Raw genomic sequence first — 16,118 nt, 5'->3', positions numbered from 1 at the left:
TTTTTTGTACGTCAAAAACTACATAGAGGCCAATTCCCTCCTATATATTTTAATTTATCGGCGGAGACGTCGAGGCTAAGTCTTCCAGTAGAGAACGGAGAAAAGATTTACGACTGGAGTCTTCGAGTCTAATAGAAAGCCTGCTCTTTTCTTCGCTTTGACTATTAAGCAATCCAATTTAGACTTCGTATTATTTTATTATCTTATACTTGCGCAATAATTCGTGTAGTTGAATATAACAGCGCGAGGATAGAACTACAAATATAGTTTTGAAGTATTATTTTATTTGCAATACCGTATTGACATATTTAACATAAAAACAATAAGTATGTCAATTAGGAAAAATTGTCAACAAACTAATTTTCAGAGCTATGGCGCAATCTAGGTTTAGTTATCTAGGGTATAAATATGCTTAAAGTGAAATATTTGGATTAGAAAAATAGTATGCAAATTTGCCACGAAATTTAAGTTTGCGAACAATATTAATTTAATCATAGAATGAAAACCTTTTTTTGAATTTAAAAAAAAACCTTCCAAAACCCGAAACCAACACCAAAAACATTGTCACATTAAATGTAACGTAATCACACATAAATACGCCATAAATGTATTTATTTTAATTTATTTCATTAAAGGGGAACGGTCAAGCTTTAACCAGTTAAATAGCCCTATAGCCCGTTAAAAACTAAAATTTATGGCGAAAACCGCACCAAAAAATATTTAGTGGTTAATTTTTAATAAAATAAAGAAATTTCTAGAAATCGAAAAGCGCGCGTCCGCCGCGACACCTGGTGAGAAGTCAGTGAGACAGAAAAACAACGTAAAAGCGCGCGCTGCTGAAGACGCGAAAAATTGGATTCGGACGCGCGGCGCGTTCCAGTTATAAGAGACTTAAGCCTAAATTGCGCGATTTTAAAAGTTAGGATAGTTCGCAAATCGCTCATACGGGGTTGGGGGCGCTGGCGGCAACCCCTAAGATGGCGGCGAAAATTCAAACCCAAACACCTGGCGTTATTTTTCGTTTCAACTTTTGGGCCATAAGCTATTTTTTCAAGACAAAAAAGGTACGTGTTAGTATATTGAACGTTTTGTTAATCTTTTGATACGGAAAAAAGGCCATATTTGATAAAGCATGGCCGTTCCCCTTTAAAGTTTGCAAACACTGTTTTCCAAATTACTGTAAATTTTGTTTTTGAAAAATTAATGTTTATATTTTGATCTAGAGCACCACATCATGTGAAATCTTTAACGACTTTATCCGGCCTTTGATAGTTTTACGGAGCACTAAAAACCCTTATTTCCTTGACTGAAATTGGTCAACGTATACTTTAGCCGCGTCAATGAAAAAAAAACCCTGAAAATTGAGTCTCATTAGATTCACGGTCCATGGATCCAACAAGCAAAAGTATTAAAAAAGATAGTGAACGTTTCGACGAGCACCTCGCGTGTTGACCCCGTCCGGGTACTTTCGAGAAATCAAATCAATTTCTCCATCAAAACGCAAACGCTACAAATACGTCTCAATCATTATAAAATAACTGGAATCTATATCGATAAAGCGGAAAATATTCCCAGAACGAAATAAATGAGAGTAAAGGTGCGATAATTTATTTCTCCGAAAGAGCGAGAGTACCGAGAAATTTCAAAGACGCGGAGAAAGAAAAATAATACATTTCTTTCGGCTTTAAATGTTTGAAGAATTTCGGCTATATAAGAAATGGGCGGGATTTTTCCGATCGGGACGTCAAGTTTGCGTTAGTTCGGCTTCAAGTATTCGCAAACTTTCGTTTCCCCCCCCGTTCTATCGTTCTTTCCCCCGTTTTCGTAGAATTATATATCGGTACCTTAAATTCCAAAACCAGGTATCTCAAAAAAATTCAATTTGAGAAAAAATTATTATAATAATAAAAATAAGTATTACTTTTAAAAATAAAATAAAATGGTATCTATTTAGTTCCAAAACCTGTTATCAAAAAAAAATCCATTGTTTTTTTAATAATGAAAATTCAAATTACGCAATACGTTTTAAAAATGGAAAAAAATTATAAGTAATTTTTTATATTTTAGTTTTAAATGAAGATTAAAATGTACTTTCTGAAACCGCCAAATTTGAAAAAACTAGTGTATATTGACTTAAATGGTTTTGTAAGTAGCGTAGCGATATATATACTATAAATCTATAAAATAAGAGATATAGACAACGATAAAAGGGAAGAGTCCTGTTCCGAACATTCCACGGGATCTGAAGCGACTATTTGGGCGAAAACCGGCGTGGCCAACTGGCCCCGGCAGCGCCCCGGACTACTGGCCAATGTCCGTCCACCCCTCGGCCTAGTGACGAGGATGGAGTCAGCCGGGAACGGTCAATACGAAGACCCGATTCGCGCAAAGCGGCTGCCGCTGTTGAACCAGAGCCGGGATATAGTCGGAGCGAAATCCACACTCGCTGACGTACCAACCCGGGTGGAATTGCAGAGGGGGATCGCCTTCGCCAATGGTTTAGGTTAATCGATACTTGTAGTATAAAATAAAGGGGGGGGGAGGCGTACGAGGGTGGAGGGGGGAGGGAAATGCGCGCGCGCGACCGCTCTTTTCCCATTTTCAGAAAACGGTAGAACGTGCCTGCCACAGTCTAATGCGGATAAATGGCAGGAGGCGAGTAACGGAGATAAGCGCGACTTTCGTAGATGAACCGTGGTGGCTAAAAGCGCGCTACGCAATCCGCGTCTACCAGCGGAGCCGTTTCTCGGGAAAAGCCGTTTACAGCGAGACAGCGCCGAGCTACGAAGAGGAACAAAAAATGCCAACTCTCTTTCCGCGAATCGGCCGGAATGAACTCTCCGTTTTAAGCGGAATCGAGAGGAGCTGGTGGCACTCGATAACGCGGGGGGACTCGGATGGACGCGTTTAAAACGAACCGCGATCGAGACGCGCCGATTCAAAGTCTCGCGACAAAGAGAGCCGACCGATCGCGATGAACGCGCCGGCTGCTTCACGGAACTCTTCCGCCGATGCCGTTGCTGGGATTAGCCGTCAAAGTCTTCGCGATCAATCCGGGAAACTAACTAATATAGTATCGAGGGATAATATGTGACCGTCTTCGAGATTAGAGCACGCTTCTCTCCGTATTGTCTCCTCGAGCCTTCCTCTCTCTCTAACCCTCGCCGCTCTGTGTTTCTTTGTCTGTCCACGCGGCTTTTTTGATGCGAGCGTCACCGCGGGCTGCCAACGAACTCGCTTCCTTCTGCCGGAGTCAGTGTTAGGACCATGTGCTGACGTTGGGCCCTGGAAGGGGGATAGAAGATGCTACTGTCGCATCCCCCTTTCACAAATGCTCTTCTCTGGATTCTTACTTGCTCTATCGCTTCCACGCTCTGTGACGGGAAAGGTAAGCCTTTCAGCTTCTCATCACGCGCTTTTTTTTCAAATATTTTGCGTTTGTAAGTAGCAGAATACGACGAAGTTACGAATTTTAGCTCGGTGACGAAAAAAATAGATAATCTGACCTACAAACGCCTGTAGAAGTGTTCCAACCGTCACGCTTCCGGGTATCGCGGGTAAGCCAACTTCGGTCTCAACGGGAATTCCTACTAAAGATACGCGCAGTGTTTGACGTTTTCTTAGGCTTACTTTTTCAGGGCTTTCAAAACGTTCGGTCGTTTTATTATAAAACAAACAATATGTTCATTATAAAAAATATTAATTATTAATATTAAGAAATAATAGGTAAATATGAATTATTAATATTAAGAAATAATAGGTAAATATGAATTATTAATATTAAGAAATAATAAGTAAAAATTAACTATTAATATTAAGAAATAATAGGTAAATATGAATTATTAATATTAAGAAATAATAAGTAAAAATTAACTATTAATATTAAGAAATAATAGGTAAATATGAATTATTAATATTAAGAAGTAATAGGTAAATATTAACTATTAATATAAAGAAATAATAGGTAATTATTAAATATTAACATTAAGAAATAATAGGTAAATATTAATTATTATTATGCTTGTAATATAGGGAGGACCACGGTCCGAAAGCTCCCGACGATAAATAAATATTATTTTATCAAACAACTCCATGTAGTAGCAGATCTTTCATCATTTTTACTAAGTTACAATTTTTAACCATGGAACAAAATTTTATTATTAATGATTAATTATTAATATTTATAAATAATAACTAAATATTAATTATTAATAATAAATTAATAAATTAAGAATGGTATAAATTTATAAAGTAAGAATGGTATAAATTTATAGAGTAAGAATGGTGTAAATTTATAAATAGACGGAAGTTTATTATTTATAAATTGTTAAATTTTAAAAAAGCTGCTACTTCATGACTTAGAAAAAAACTTTATGAAGTAGCAGCTTTTTTAAAATTTAACAATTTATAATAAACCATGGCTAAAAAGTTTTAATATTTATAGTTTTATTATTTATATTACTAAATCGTATTATTCTATCAAACACTTTGGTGATTTTATAATTCGATTATTTATATCTATAGGAAATATTTGAGCTATAAAATTTACAAAATAAGTCCAATGTTTTAAAAACTGGGCAAAAGTAAATCTAAATAGATCATGTTATCTGAAATATTTTCTACGCGAAATAATCCACTAACCAAATTGGTGAAATTTAATGCTATTCCACTTTCCCCTTTAGGAAAATAAAGAAATAAAACCATCGTATTTCTCCCAATATAAACTAAAGAGCTCGTGTAATAAGACCTTTAAGTCTGGCAATCCGAGACGAAGTAGAATAAGAGAAAAAGTTAAAGCTAACGAGGGAAGACTGTAGACATTGAAAACAGAAATGGAGAAATAAGAAACTTTTCTTTCTCCTTTTTTCCGTAAATTTCAGCGCGCTAAATTGGATTCCATTTTATACGAGGAAAATATATTCACGCGTATAAAAAGAAAGAGACCAAACCCACCGAGAGATGGCGGCCAAACTGTAAGAACGACGGAGAGCGTAACTTCCCCAGTTAATTAAATTCCCGACGATTCAATTATTTCCAAACGAATAAAATTAAAGTTTGGTTTTAACACAAAAGGCAATTTTTGGTGCCTCTTTTTTAATCGAGTGACGACGCGGGGTCAGGAGATTTTAGTGTCCTGGATTATATAAAAGCCAAAGGGAACAAAATTTCCTAAAGCGGATCTGTGCCCCACCAGAAGAAAAGAATAGAAAATGAACCTAGAAAACCTAAATGGGTTAATGAGGCGGAAGTTGCGAGGAATGGAAACAATCCATCATCCCTCTCGCCTCCTTGGGAAACGGCAAATATCGTTAAATTACCTCATTCATTCCAGATCCAACGTACATAATTATTAGAACTATACTTTTTCACCGGCTCCTTACACGCGTGTACATTTGGGTATATAAATCTTAAATGCGTGTACATTTGGGTATATACATTTTAAGTGCGAGTACATTTGGGTATATAAATTTTAAGTACGTGTACATTTGGGTATATAAATCTTAAGTGCGTGTAATAATAATAATAATAATCAGCTAGGCTAATACCCAAGGCACCACCTTAGGCCTAAGTCATCAAGCAACTACTAACGCTATTATTCCAGGTGGCCGGGTTACAATGCGTAGGAGGGTGCTGGAAAGCACTTCATGCCACGTGAGCCAACAGCTATTACCGTTAACCTCGACAAGTTTTTATGGAAGGGGAAACCGAAGAACTCAGGGGAAAACCCCTTAAACCAGTGGTGAAATAACTTACAAACTCAACGCGGAAGGAGTAGTTCCGAGTTTTCACCCAGTGCCACAAGCTGGGATCGAACCCGGCTCCTCCTGCTGCGAGGCTAAAGTGCTATCCACTCCGTCACCCCACCCTAATCTTAAATGCGTGTACATTTGGGTATATAAATCTTAAGTGCGTGTACATTTGGGTATATAATTTTTAAGTGCTTGTACATTTGGGTATATAAATCTTAAGTGCGTGTACATTTGGGTATAAACTCCGCTACGTATTTAAAATTCAATAAACGACGTAACGATTGCTTGCAATCCAAAACCCACCCGCCATTTTGACAAAAAAATAATTCCGATGGGAAATTAAAGCTGTATTAAAAGCGAGAGAAAAACCAACAATCGCCTTTTGAAGCAGTGTTTCCACTCTGCGGTCGAGATTTTTGCCTATTTTAGGGGCAATTTTACCAGTTTTCGCCGGTCCTATTATAGTCGATTTTCGCCGCCGTTTTCGCCACAATTTCCCCCCATAGTTTTACCTTAATTTCCTTTATTGTCACTGCATATGTTTCTTCTCTTTATTTCCAATCTTAGATTTAAGACGACATATTTATTTTTTACAAAAGGTAACTATTTGTTTTTTTAAATAAAAAAAACATTTTAGATAAAGTTTATCTCTGCCAAAAATTTTAATGGGTTGCACAGAGACGATGATTTTTTAGTTTTTCTTACTGAGAATATTGAAAAATATTTTCGCCGCAAATTTCGCCGTTTTCAATGGTTTTCGCCTTTTCGCCGGTTTTAAAATTTCTGGTGCTCACCAAGACAGTTTTCGCCGAAAACGCCCTTTTTCGCGGCAAAGTGGAAACACTGTTTCGAAGGTTCGTTCTAAGACTTAAGATACGAACGAGAATTCCGTCTAATTTCCGAATGAGACGTTCCTCTTTACAACGAGCGAACGAAATATTGATCTTTAAGTCATCCCGAGATATAGCCCGATTCCAGACTCGCGTTTTTGCATTTTTATCCTCTCGTTTTTCCCTCTCGGCGTCCCACTCTTCTCCAATTCCATCCCTCTTTTTTCTCTCACGCTCTCACCCTTTATTTTTACGACCATCCAACGAGGACGGGACGTTACCTTACGGCGTCCTCGATGACGGAGGACGGGGTAAACGCTGTACGTCTGACGAAATGGCCGTCCTCCGTCGTGGAATGGAGGACGAAGATTTATATCGAGAAACGGAGGAGAAAGTCAAATTTTTTGGGCGCGAGTGTGCGGGGGTGGGGTGGGCTGTAATGTTAGGCCCCGTTCCGCCATTATCTTCAATTCTTATTGTTATGACGTTCGACGCGCTCCACCTGCCTGAGACAATCGGCGGGGAGAAAGGGGACCGTCTGCCGAGAATTTGTCGGCTCTCTCGGAACAGCCCGTTTTTTTCTCCTTTCTACGACTGTAACTCAAACGATAAGAAAGGAGTAAAGCCGGGATGTTGCCTTTTAGGCTTAATACAAAGAGCGGCTCTGAATATGCTTTCCATTAGCTTAAAACGGCCAGAAAGAAATATTAGCGCTGATGGCGCGCTGTTGCCTTCCTTTATGGTCTCACTTATTATATTTCTTTTAGGAAAAATCCACAACGGGAACTTTAGGTGTGTTCTTTTTACTTGACTTCATCATCTTTTGTAAAGAAAGGCTAATAACGTCCTATTTTCTGGCCATTCTTTCTCACTTTCTTCAGGCTTACAGATATTGAAATTTCAATAACATTTTCGTTGTTATTTCAGCGATCCTCACTTAGTTCTAGCTCACACTCAAAACTTACTGTTGAAAAAACAGCAAATACGGTTTATAATTTACAGCAAGGTGCAGTTTTCTGCTGTATTTTGAAGAAAACAGTAGCGACTGTAAAAATTCATATTCGTACTGTTTTTAAAATGACAGTAATATTAAATTAACAATATGAAACCGTGGTTGACGTTTTACTTCAAAAATGCGTAAAATTTACCACACGTTGCTGTTTTTTCTGTTATAAACGGCAAGCGCTAGCTTATAAAACAACTAATTATTATTTAGTTGTCAAAACATTTTTTTTAAATCGCACAATTTTCATTTTAGTTTTAAATATAATAATATCCGATAAAAATATTTTTATATATTCTTTTGTATAAGTAGCACCCCACGCAAAATGCTATATTAATTACAACCCTTGTTCATCGTGTGCTTAATAATTTGAAACCAAGTTAATAGTTTACTTTCCTTTGGTTTTCCCTATAACTCTAAAGTACAAAGGCTCGAGCTAAACAAGATCAATTAGAGTTGTAGTCAGTTTAGATATTTTCGATTCAATTTTTCTATTGGATATGAAAATATTTTGTCAAAGTTATTGTTATTTTAATAATTGTTAATGTTTTTAATTATATCTATCGTGAATTGATTTTTAAAATATTTGAAATCCGTAAAATTTTGGATGAAATTTAAAGGTTATGAGTAGGTTCGGTACTAAATACGTTTGATAACTACAACTACTGTAAAACACTGGAATTTTACAAACATTGGATTTTACTGTAAAAACTGTATACATTTACCGTATTAAATACGTCTGGAATGAAGGTTAAATAAACAGCAATACTCTGTAAATATAACATTATCTTGCTGTATTTTTAAACAGCAGAGTGTCCAGTAAATTTAACAAGAAGCAGAAAAACAGTCAGAGTTGCTGGAATCTATGCTGACCGCAGCTTGGGAAAAGCTAATTTTCATCTCAATCCCAATTTGATATACTCTGTTCAGGGGCGGTGTCAGGAGATTCTTCTCAATTGTGGGCTATAGCTTGTTTCATCTACCCTAACGCCGCCCCTGATTCTGTTACATTCTTCAGCCTCCATCACTCTAATTCTTTACCGCCATCTTGAACAAATTAATTTTGAATCTTTGCTATGAAGGTTGGTGATATTCTATACACGTTTTTGCTTATACGTACACCGCATTGTAAGTTAGAATTCCCGAAAGTTTATTAGCTAATGCAATTGGCCATCTATGGATGTCCATAGATGGATGAAAGTTTCATACATAAGAATGATCGTCCTGTAAGCGCGGTAAAAGTATTTCGGGCAAATGAAAGCTATTACCCAAGTTTTAGATATTTTCGGTATCATTGTAAAAATTCTTTGGCAGTATGTTGGAATATTCAACAAAAAAGAATAATTTATATTATATACATACTCCAGTAATACGCAACAACGCGGCACCCGAGGGAGAAATAAATCTTCTACAACACCCTACTCCCTACGTATACTACAATCATACGCAGCGCCACCTATACGCTTAATTTAAAAAAGAGAGAGAAAGAAAAATGAGAGTATTTTTTTCGTCCATTTCGTTTGCATGGCATTCTCGGAAAAGCTCTTATTCGGCAGTCACTTCGTATTCTTTTTCAAGCATCCAGGAATGGCTGGCTACATGACGAATTGCTCTCTTACAAAAGCGACTGCAGTATAGTTACCGGCGATACGCCCGATAGAGCGAGAAGGCTGTGATTTTACCCCTTCACCACCCTGAACCGAACTGTCCACGAATGCCAGGGTGCCCATTTTAGGGCCTGGCATAACGAAAATTGGGGAAAGGAATCCACACCTCGATGGCAGCGAATCATTTCTCCTCCGAGAAACTCGAGAATAAACTGGCCCCTTCTTTAGTGTCACAGGTATCTTTCGCTGCCTTTTATGCATATCCTCTTTCGTGTTTGATGCTAGGTATATAAAGAAAAAATTGCTGTATGGGGTTTGTATAAGGGTACTATATATATATTTTCATAACTATTCTATTATATGATTTTATATATATATGATTTTATATATATTTTATTTTATATATACATGATTTTACATATACATGATTTTATATATACATGTTTGATATATACATGTTTTTATATATACATGATTTTATATATACATGATTTTATATATATGATTTTATATATATATATATATAGTTATGAAAAATCCATGATCTAATGGAAAAATAGTGGGATATTAATGAAATCACGTAACATTTGTGGGATACTAATGATATCATAGAAAATGTGTGGGACATTAATGATATCACATGAAATTAGTGGGGCATTAATGATATCACATAAGATTTGTGAGGCATTAATGATATCACATAAGATTTGTGGTTTATTAATAATATCACAAAAAATTGGTGGGATTATAATGAAGTCACATAAAATTAGTGGGATTATAATGACGTCACAGAAAATTAGTGGGATTATAATGATATAACATAATATTTGTGGGGTATTAATGATATAACATAATATTTGTGGGGCATTAATGATATCATAGACAATTTGTGGGATATTAATTATATCACAGTAAATGTATGGGATATTAATGATATCTCATAAAATTTATGGGATGTTAATGATATCACATAATATTTGTGGTGTATTAATGATATAATATACAATCTGTTGGATATTAATTAGATAACAGAAAATGTATGGGATTTAATGATATCACAGAAAATTTGTGGTAGAACAATGATAAACAAAATGTTTACATAGTAACCATTCCTCTACTTTATCCACTCATTCCACTGGTCTGTAGCTTGTCCCTGAACACTGAAACCTTGCTGATATAGCACTTCCACAGGCGCTTGTTGCCAAAAATATTGCATATAATTTGGGGCGCAAATCCATCCCAATAACAACGTCGGAAAAAGCATCTTCGCAATATCTGTCAGGTGTGTTTAGGAACTTTGACGTATTACGTAAAAATAATTTTAATATTTTTTAAATCATAAATTAAGTAAAAGGATAAATTAAAAAAATAACAGTTATATTAAATTCCACGTATACTCCGTGCGTTCGAAACCAATTTAGATCTCCGCTATAGAATAACAGCAGAGCGACATCTTTAGGCAGTGGAATTAATAAATTCGGCGATGACGCAACGCGATGTTTACGGTCCTCCCCAATTCTTTTCGCTTATGATGAAAAAAGTCAGTTTTTTCCCCCACGCTGGAACGAGGTTCGAAAATATTTTGGACCATAGATGGGAGTACGTGTTCTGCCTAAAAGAACTAAACTCGGACGGAGGAGGGAGAGAAGTTGGCTCTTCCGATGATTTTTCTTGACAATTCTCATTTTTCTTCGAAGAGGCGGCGCCTTTATTCGTTTTTCTGAGTAATTGAAAAACTATGAATGCCATCGATATTCCGGAGAGCCGAACCTCTCCTTTCTCTCTTCTAAGTCATTTTAGGCGGCCCTTTTAATATCCGAATACCTTTTCTTATTTATTACGCGCAAATATTTCAACCAATAATTGTCGAAAGGGAAATAAACTCTACGGATTATACGATGTCCATGACCCGGGGGTCATAGCACCAACAAATCGGCGGAGGGACTAATTGTTTTCTTTTCAAAATATAGAGGGGTTTCATATAGCGGACAGTTTAGATCGTGGCTGATTTTAGCTAGGGAGGAAAATCAAATTGAAGGATTCTGATCAATAATAAGGGCAGAAAAATTTCATTTTACCAACTCAACTGAACGACGTCTGAGAAAAATAATCATTTTAAAGGTCACCCAAATATTAGTTCCATAAAAACTTGATGAGGTTAACGGTACTAGTTAGTGTAATTAGCTGTTGGCTCGCCCGAATTAATGGCATTAAAACGGCTAGTTAAGTTACAAGAGACCACCTATGGACTGTGAGAAGGATGATAAAATACGCGAAAAAGTAGATTAGTCCATAATTAAAAGGGATAATATATCTAAATCCTAAACAAATTTGAAGAAATTAAAAAACTTACTAATAACTCGTACCGATAGGTATTCGAGCGAATCTCGGATCAAATAGATCTTCGAGTAATAAACTACATAAAAACTAAATAAAATAGCTAGAAATTCCAACGGTAGACCGGTTTCGTTCTATTTGGAACTCATCAGTACCGTGCGGGAAATCTGGCTGGCGACTGTTATATCGAAAAGAGAAACTAAGCCTAAACATTAAAAATTTCAAAACGCGTTGCAAAGCAACGGAAAGCCGAAAAGGGGGGAGTGTGGTGGAGAATAGTATATACGATAAGTTAAACGGCTAGATGACTTGGGCCTATGGTGGTGCCTTGGATAATTGCCTAACTGATTATTATAATTATAATTATATTATATATTAAACTTATTATTTACCATGGTGAATATTAGTAGAAATTATGTTTAATTCAGAGAAAACGGCATGGTATTAGAAGATAAAACTTATTTTATACAAGACGTTTCGAGCCGAGGCTCTTCTTCAGTCGTTCGTTAGTTTTAATTTGATTTAAAATTTTACCACGCGCCATATTCAAGTTCTAATATCACGCGAGCAGAAGGTCAGCGTGTTAAAAAATAAACAAAAGTTTTACTGATTTTAACAATTTACGTGTGTAATAGAATCAATGTAACCGATAAATCCAAAGTATATGTAAGTCAGTGTGAATTATTAAAATATAAATATAAAATAAAATAAAATTTTAAATCACAATATTACCCCAATTAGTTACTTCTTGACATCCTTTATCTAAATTTAAATTACCTAGTTTACGAATATACAATCCTTCATAGAATTTTCTTTTGTACCAATTGGTTTCCCGTTTTAAAATTTTGTAATCATCCCATTTAATAGAGTGGTTTAACGTAGACCAAATATGTTTTGAAATTCCGTTATTCATATCGCCCTTAGCCACGCAGGATTTATGTTCACGTATCCTGTCTAAAATGGAACGTTTTGTTTCACCAATATACGTTTTTCCACATGAGCAAGGGATTTCATAAATAACGCCTCGAATGGCGGAATCTTCTATTTTAGGTTTTAAATGAGAAATTTGATTTTTTAGTATATTAGTGGTTTTTGATACTAAGTTTATTTTATAATTTTTCAAAATACGTTTAAGTTTCTCTGTGGTTTTAGGTATATAGGGTAAAACTAAAACCTCCTCTCTAGGTTTACTTTTCATATCAGAAGGCATGCTGGTTAAGTTTCTGTCAAATATGGTTTCTATAAGTGTTTTTGGATAATCTGATTCAATTAACTGATTTTTAATTTTTAATTTATCCGCAATTGGGTTATCAGATATGGATTCAATATGGTGTTTTAAACCTTTTACGACTGATGTTTTTACATGGTTGGGGTGGTTTGAATTAAAGTTTAAAAAGGTTTTTGAATGAGTAGGCTTTTGGAATAATGAAAAGGTTAGTTTACCATTAACATTTTTAATAAATAGGTCTAAAAAAGGAATTTCGTGGTTAACTTCTAGTTCAAGAGTGAAGTGAATAGAGTTATGTAAATTATTTAAATCATTGTGAAAAGTCGTTAATGAATCCAAGTCTCCCTTCCATACAAAAAATATATCATCCATAAAACGAAGCCAGCAAGCCAAATGATTTTTGTCCATGTCCGACCCAAAAATGGTATCCTCTAGATTTTCCACGAAGAGATTTGCTATAACCGGTGATAATGGATTCCCCATTGCTAGGCCGTCTTTTTGTTTATAAATTTGGGAATTAAAGTCAAAATAAGTACTATTTAAACATAATTCCGAAAGCTTAAGAATTGTATTGATTTTAAGAGGAGATCTTTGTAATAAATTAGGGTCATTTCTCAATTTAGATTCCAATAATTTAAGGGCTTCATTTATAGGGATACTACCATACATATCGGTTATATCAAAACTCCCTAAGACGTCATTCTGGGATAAGACAGGGCAATGGGATTTTAGTTTTTTAATACAATCTTCAGAGTTTTTTAAACAAGAAATATTGTTTCCAATTAAAGGGGAAATTATATTACATAAAATTTTTCCCGTGTTGTACGTTGGGTTTCCATATGAAGCTACTATAGTTCGTAGTGGGTTATTCGGCTTATGAATTGACAACCGGCGAAACTTCGCTACTAGAAAAGGGTCTTAACTTCAAACCAACACAAACCAATCCCAATATCAATGATATCTATGCTACAACTGAAAATTTCTTACGCACTTCAAAACAATCCGATCAAGATAAACAGGAAATAAGGAGTCTAATCAAAAATTCGTTCAAACACGAGAAACAAGTGAAAAACTTAACTCCATCAAATCTAAACAAAATTGAAAGAACAGCTCTCAAATTCTTTAAAGAAAATAAGGACATTATTGTTTTAGAAGCGGATAAGGGTAAAAAAGTAGTTGTTATGGATAGACTTGATTATGTTCACAAGATGGCTGAGTCTTTAGATAAGAACAATTACTTAAAGCTAAAAAATGACTGTACTCAGGACATTGATAGGAAACTTAGGATTATTATAAATCAAGCGGTGAAATCAAAAGAAATTACGGAAAAGGAGAGATTTAGATTCTATAATGACAATGTTCAGACCCCTCATATTTATGGAAAACCCAAAATTCATAAGCCGAATAACCCACTACGAACTATAGTAGCTTCATATGGAAACCCAACGTACAACACGGGAAAAATTTTATGTAATATAATTTCCCCTTTAATTGGAAACAATATTTCTTGTTTAAAAAACTCTGAAGATTGTATTAAAAAACTAAAATCCCATTGCCCTGTCTTATCCCAGAATGACGTCTTAGGGAGTTTTGATATAACCGATATGTATGGTAGTATCCCTATAAATGAAGCCCTTAAATTATTGGAATCTAAATTGAGAAATGACCCTAATTTATTACAAAGATCTCCTCTTAAAATCAATACAATTCTTAAGCTTTCGGAATTATGTTTAAATAGTACTTATTTTGACTTTAATTCCCAAATTTATAAACAAAAAGACGGCCTAGCAATGGGGAATCCATTATCACCGGTTATAGCAAATCTCTTCGTGGAAAATCTAGAGGATACCATTTTTGGGTCGGACATGGACAAAAATCATTTGGCTTGCTGGCTTCGTTTTATGGATGATATATTTTTTGTATGGAAGGGAGACTTGGATTCATTAACGACTTTTCACAATGATTTAAATAATTTACATAACTCTATTCACTTCACTCTTGAACTAGAAGTTAACCACGAAATTCCTTTTTTAGACCTATTTATTAAAAATGTTAATGGTAAACTAACCTTTTCATTATTCCAAAAGCCTACTCATTCAAAAACCTTTTTAAACTTTAATTCAAACCACCCCAACCATGTAAAAACATCAGTCGTAAAAGGTTTAAAACACCATATTGAATCCATATCTGATAACCCAATTGTGGATAAATTAAAAATTAAAAATCAGTTAATTGAATCAGATTATCCAAAAACACTTATAGAAACCATATTTGACAGAAACTTAACCAGCATGCCTTCTGATATGAAAAGTAAACCTAAAGAGGAGGTTTTAGTTTTACCCTATATACCTAAAACCACAGAGAAACTTAAACGTATTTTGAAAAATTATAAAATAAACTTAGTATCAAAAACCACTAATATACTAAAAAATCAAATTTCTCATTTAAAACCTAAAATAGAAGATTCCGCCATTCGAGGCGTTATTTATGAAATCCCTTGCTCATGTGGAAAAACGTATATTGGTGAAACAAAACGTTCCATTTTAGACAGGATACGTGAACATAAATCCTGCGTGGCTAAGGGCGATATGAATAACGGAATTTCAAAACATATTTGGTCTACGTTAAACCACTCTATTAAATGGGATGATTACAAAATTTTAAAACGGGAAACCAATTGGTACAAAAGAAAATTCTATGAAGGATTGTATATTCGTAAACTAGGTAATTTAAATTTAGATAAAGGATGTCAAGAAGTAACTAATTGGGGTAATATTGTGATTTAAAATTTTATTTTATTTTATATTTATATTTTAATAATTCACACTGACTTACATATACTTTGGATTTATCGGTTACATTGATTCTATTACACACGTAAATTGTTAAAATCAGTAAAACTTTTGTTTATTTTTTAACACGCTGACCTTCTGCTCGCGTGATATTAGAACTTGAATATGGCGCGTGGTAAAATTTTAAATCAAATTAAAACTAACGAACGACTGAAGAAGAGCCTCGGCTCGAAACGTCTTGTATAAAATAAGTTTTATCTTCTAATACCATGCCGTTTTCTCTGAATTAAACATAATTTCTACTATATAATTATATTAATATTTGTCAATTGAACCAAGTATAGAAAGGATATTTAAAAGGTCAATAAAAGTTTCATTTGGTTAACTGGATGTCGTTTGTCAAACAATTGAAATATAACTAAAGATCACAAAAGGTTATATTTTGCCAACTGCACTTCGTTTTGTCAATCAAACAAAGAATATTTTTTATATAGGTCACACAATGTTTTACTTTGCTAACTGGACCTAGTTTTGTAAATTAAACACGGTGAAAAATTATTTTTTTAAAAGT

General features: G+C 34.7%; 1 protein-coding gene across 2 annotated transcripts in view; it reads left to right on the top strand.

Moving 5' to 3' along the window:
* The first annotated feature begins 2,649 nt into the window (after positions 1-2,649).
* The window catches only part of LOC149922373 (disintegrin and metalloproteinase domain-containing protein 10-like), a 165,130-nt gene continuing 151,661 nt past the window's right edge, over positions 2,650-16,118 (top strand). For both annotated transcript variants that reach the window (XM_090163202.1, XM_090163201.1), the window contains exon 1: positions 2,650-3,388. In XM_090163202.1, coding sequence (XP_090019328.1) covers positions 3,304-3,388 — 85 coding nt within the window. In that variant the 5' untranslated portion in view covers positions 2,650-3,303. The remainder of the gene's footprint in view (positions 3,389-16,118) is intronic.

The sequence above is a fragment of the Leiobunum rupestre genome, chromosome 11 (genome assembly GCF_980474605.1).
Source record: "Leiobunum rupestre chromosome 11, qqLeiRupe1.1.hap1, whole genome shotgun sequence".
Classification (NCBI taxonomy): Eukaryota; Metazoa; Arthropoda; class Arachnida; order Opiliones; family Sclerosomatidae; genus Leiobunum; species Leiobunum rupestre.
This window is presented reverse-complemented; position numbering and strand designations above follow the sequence as displayed.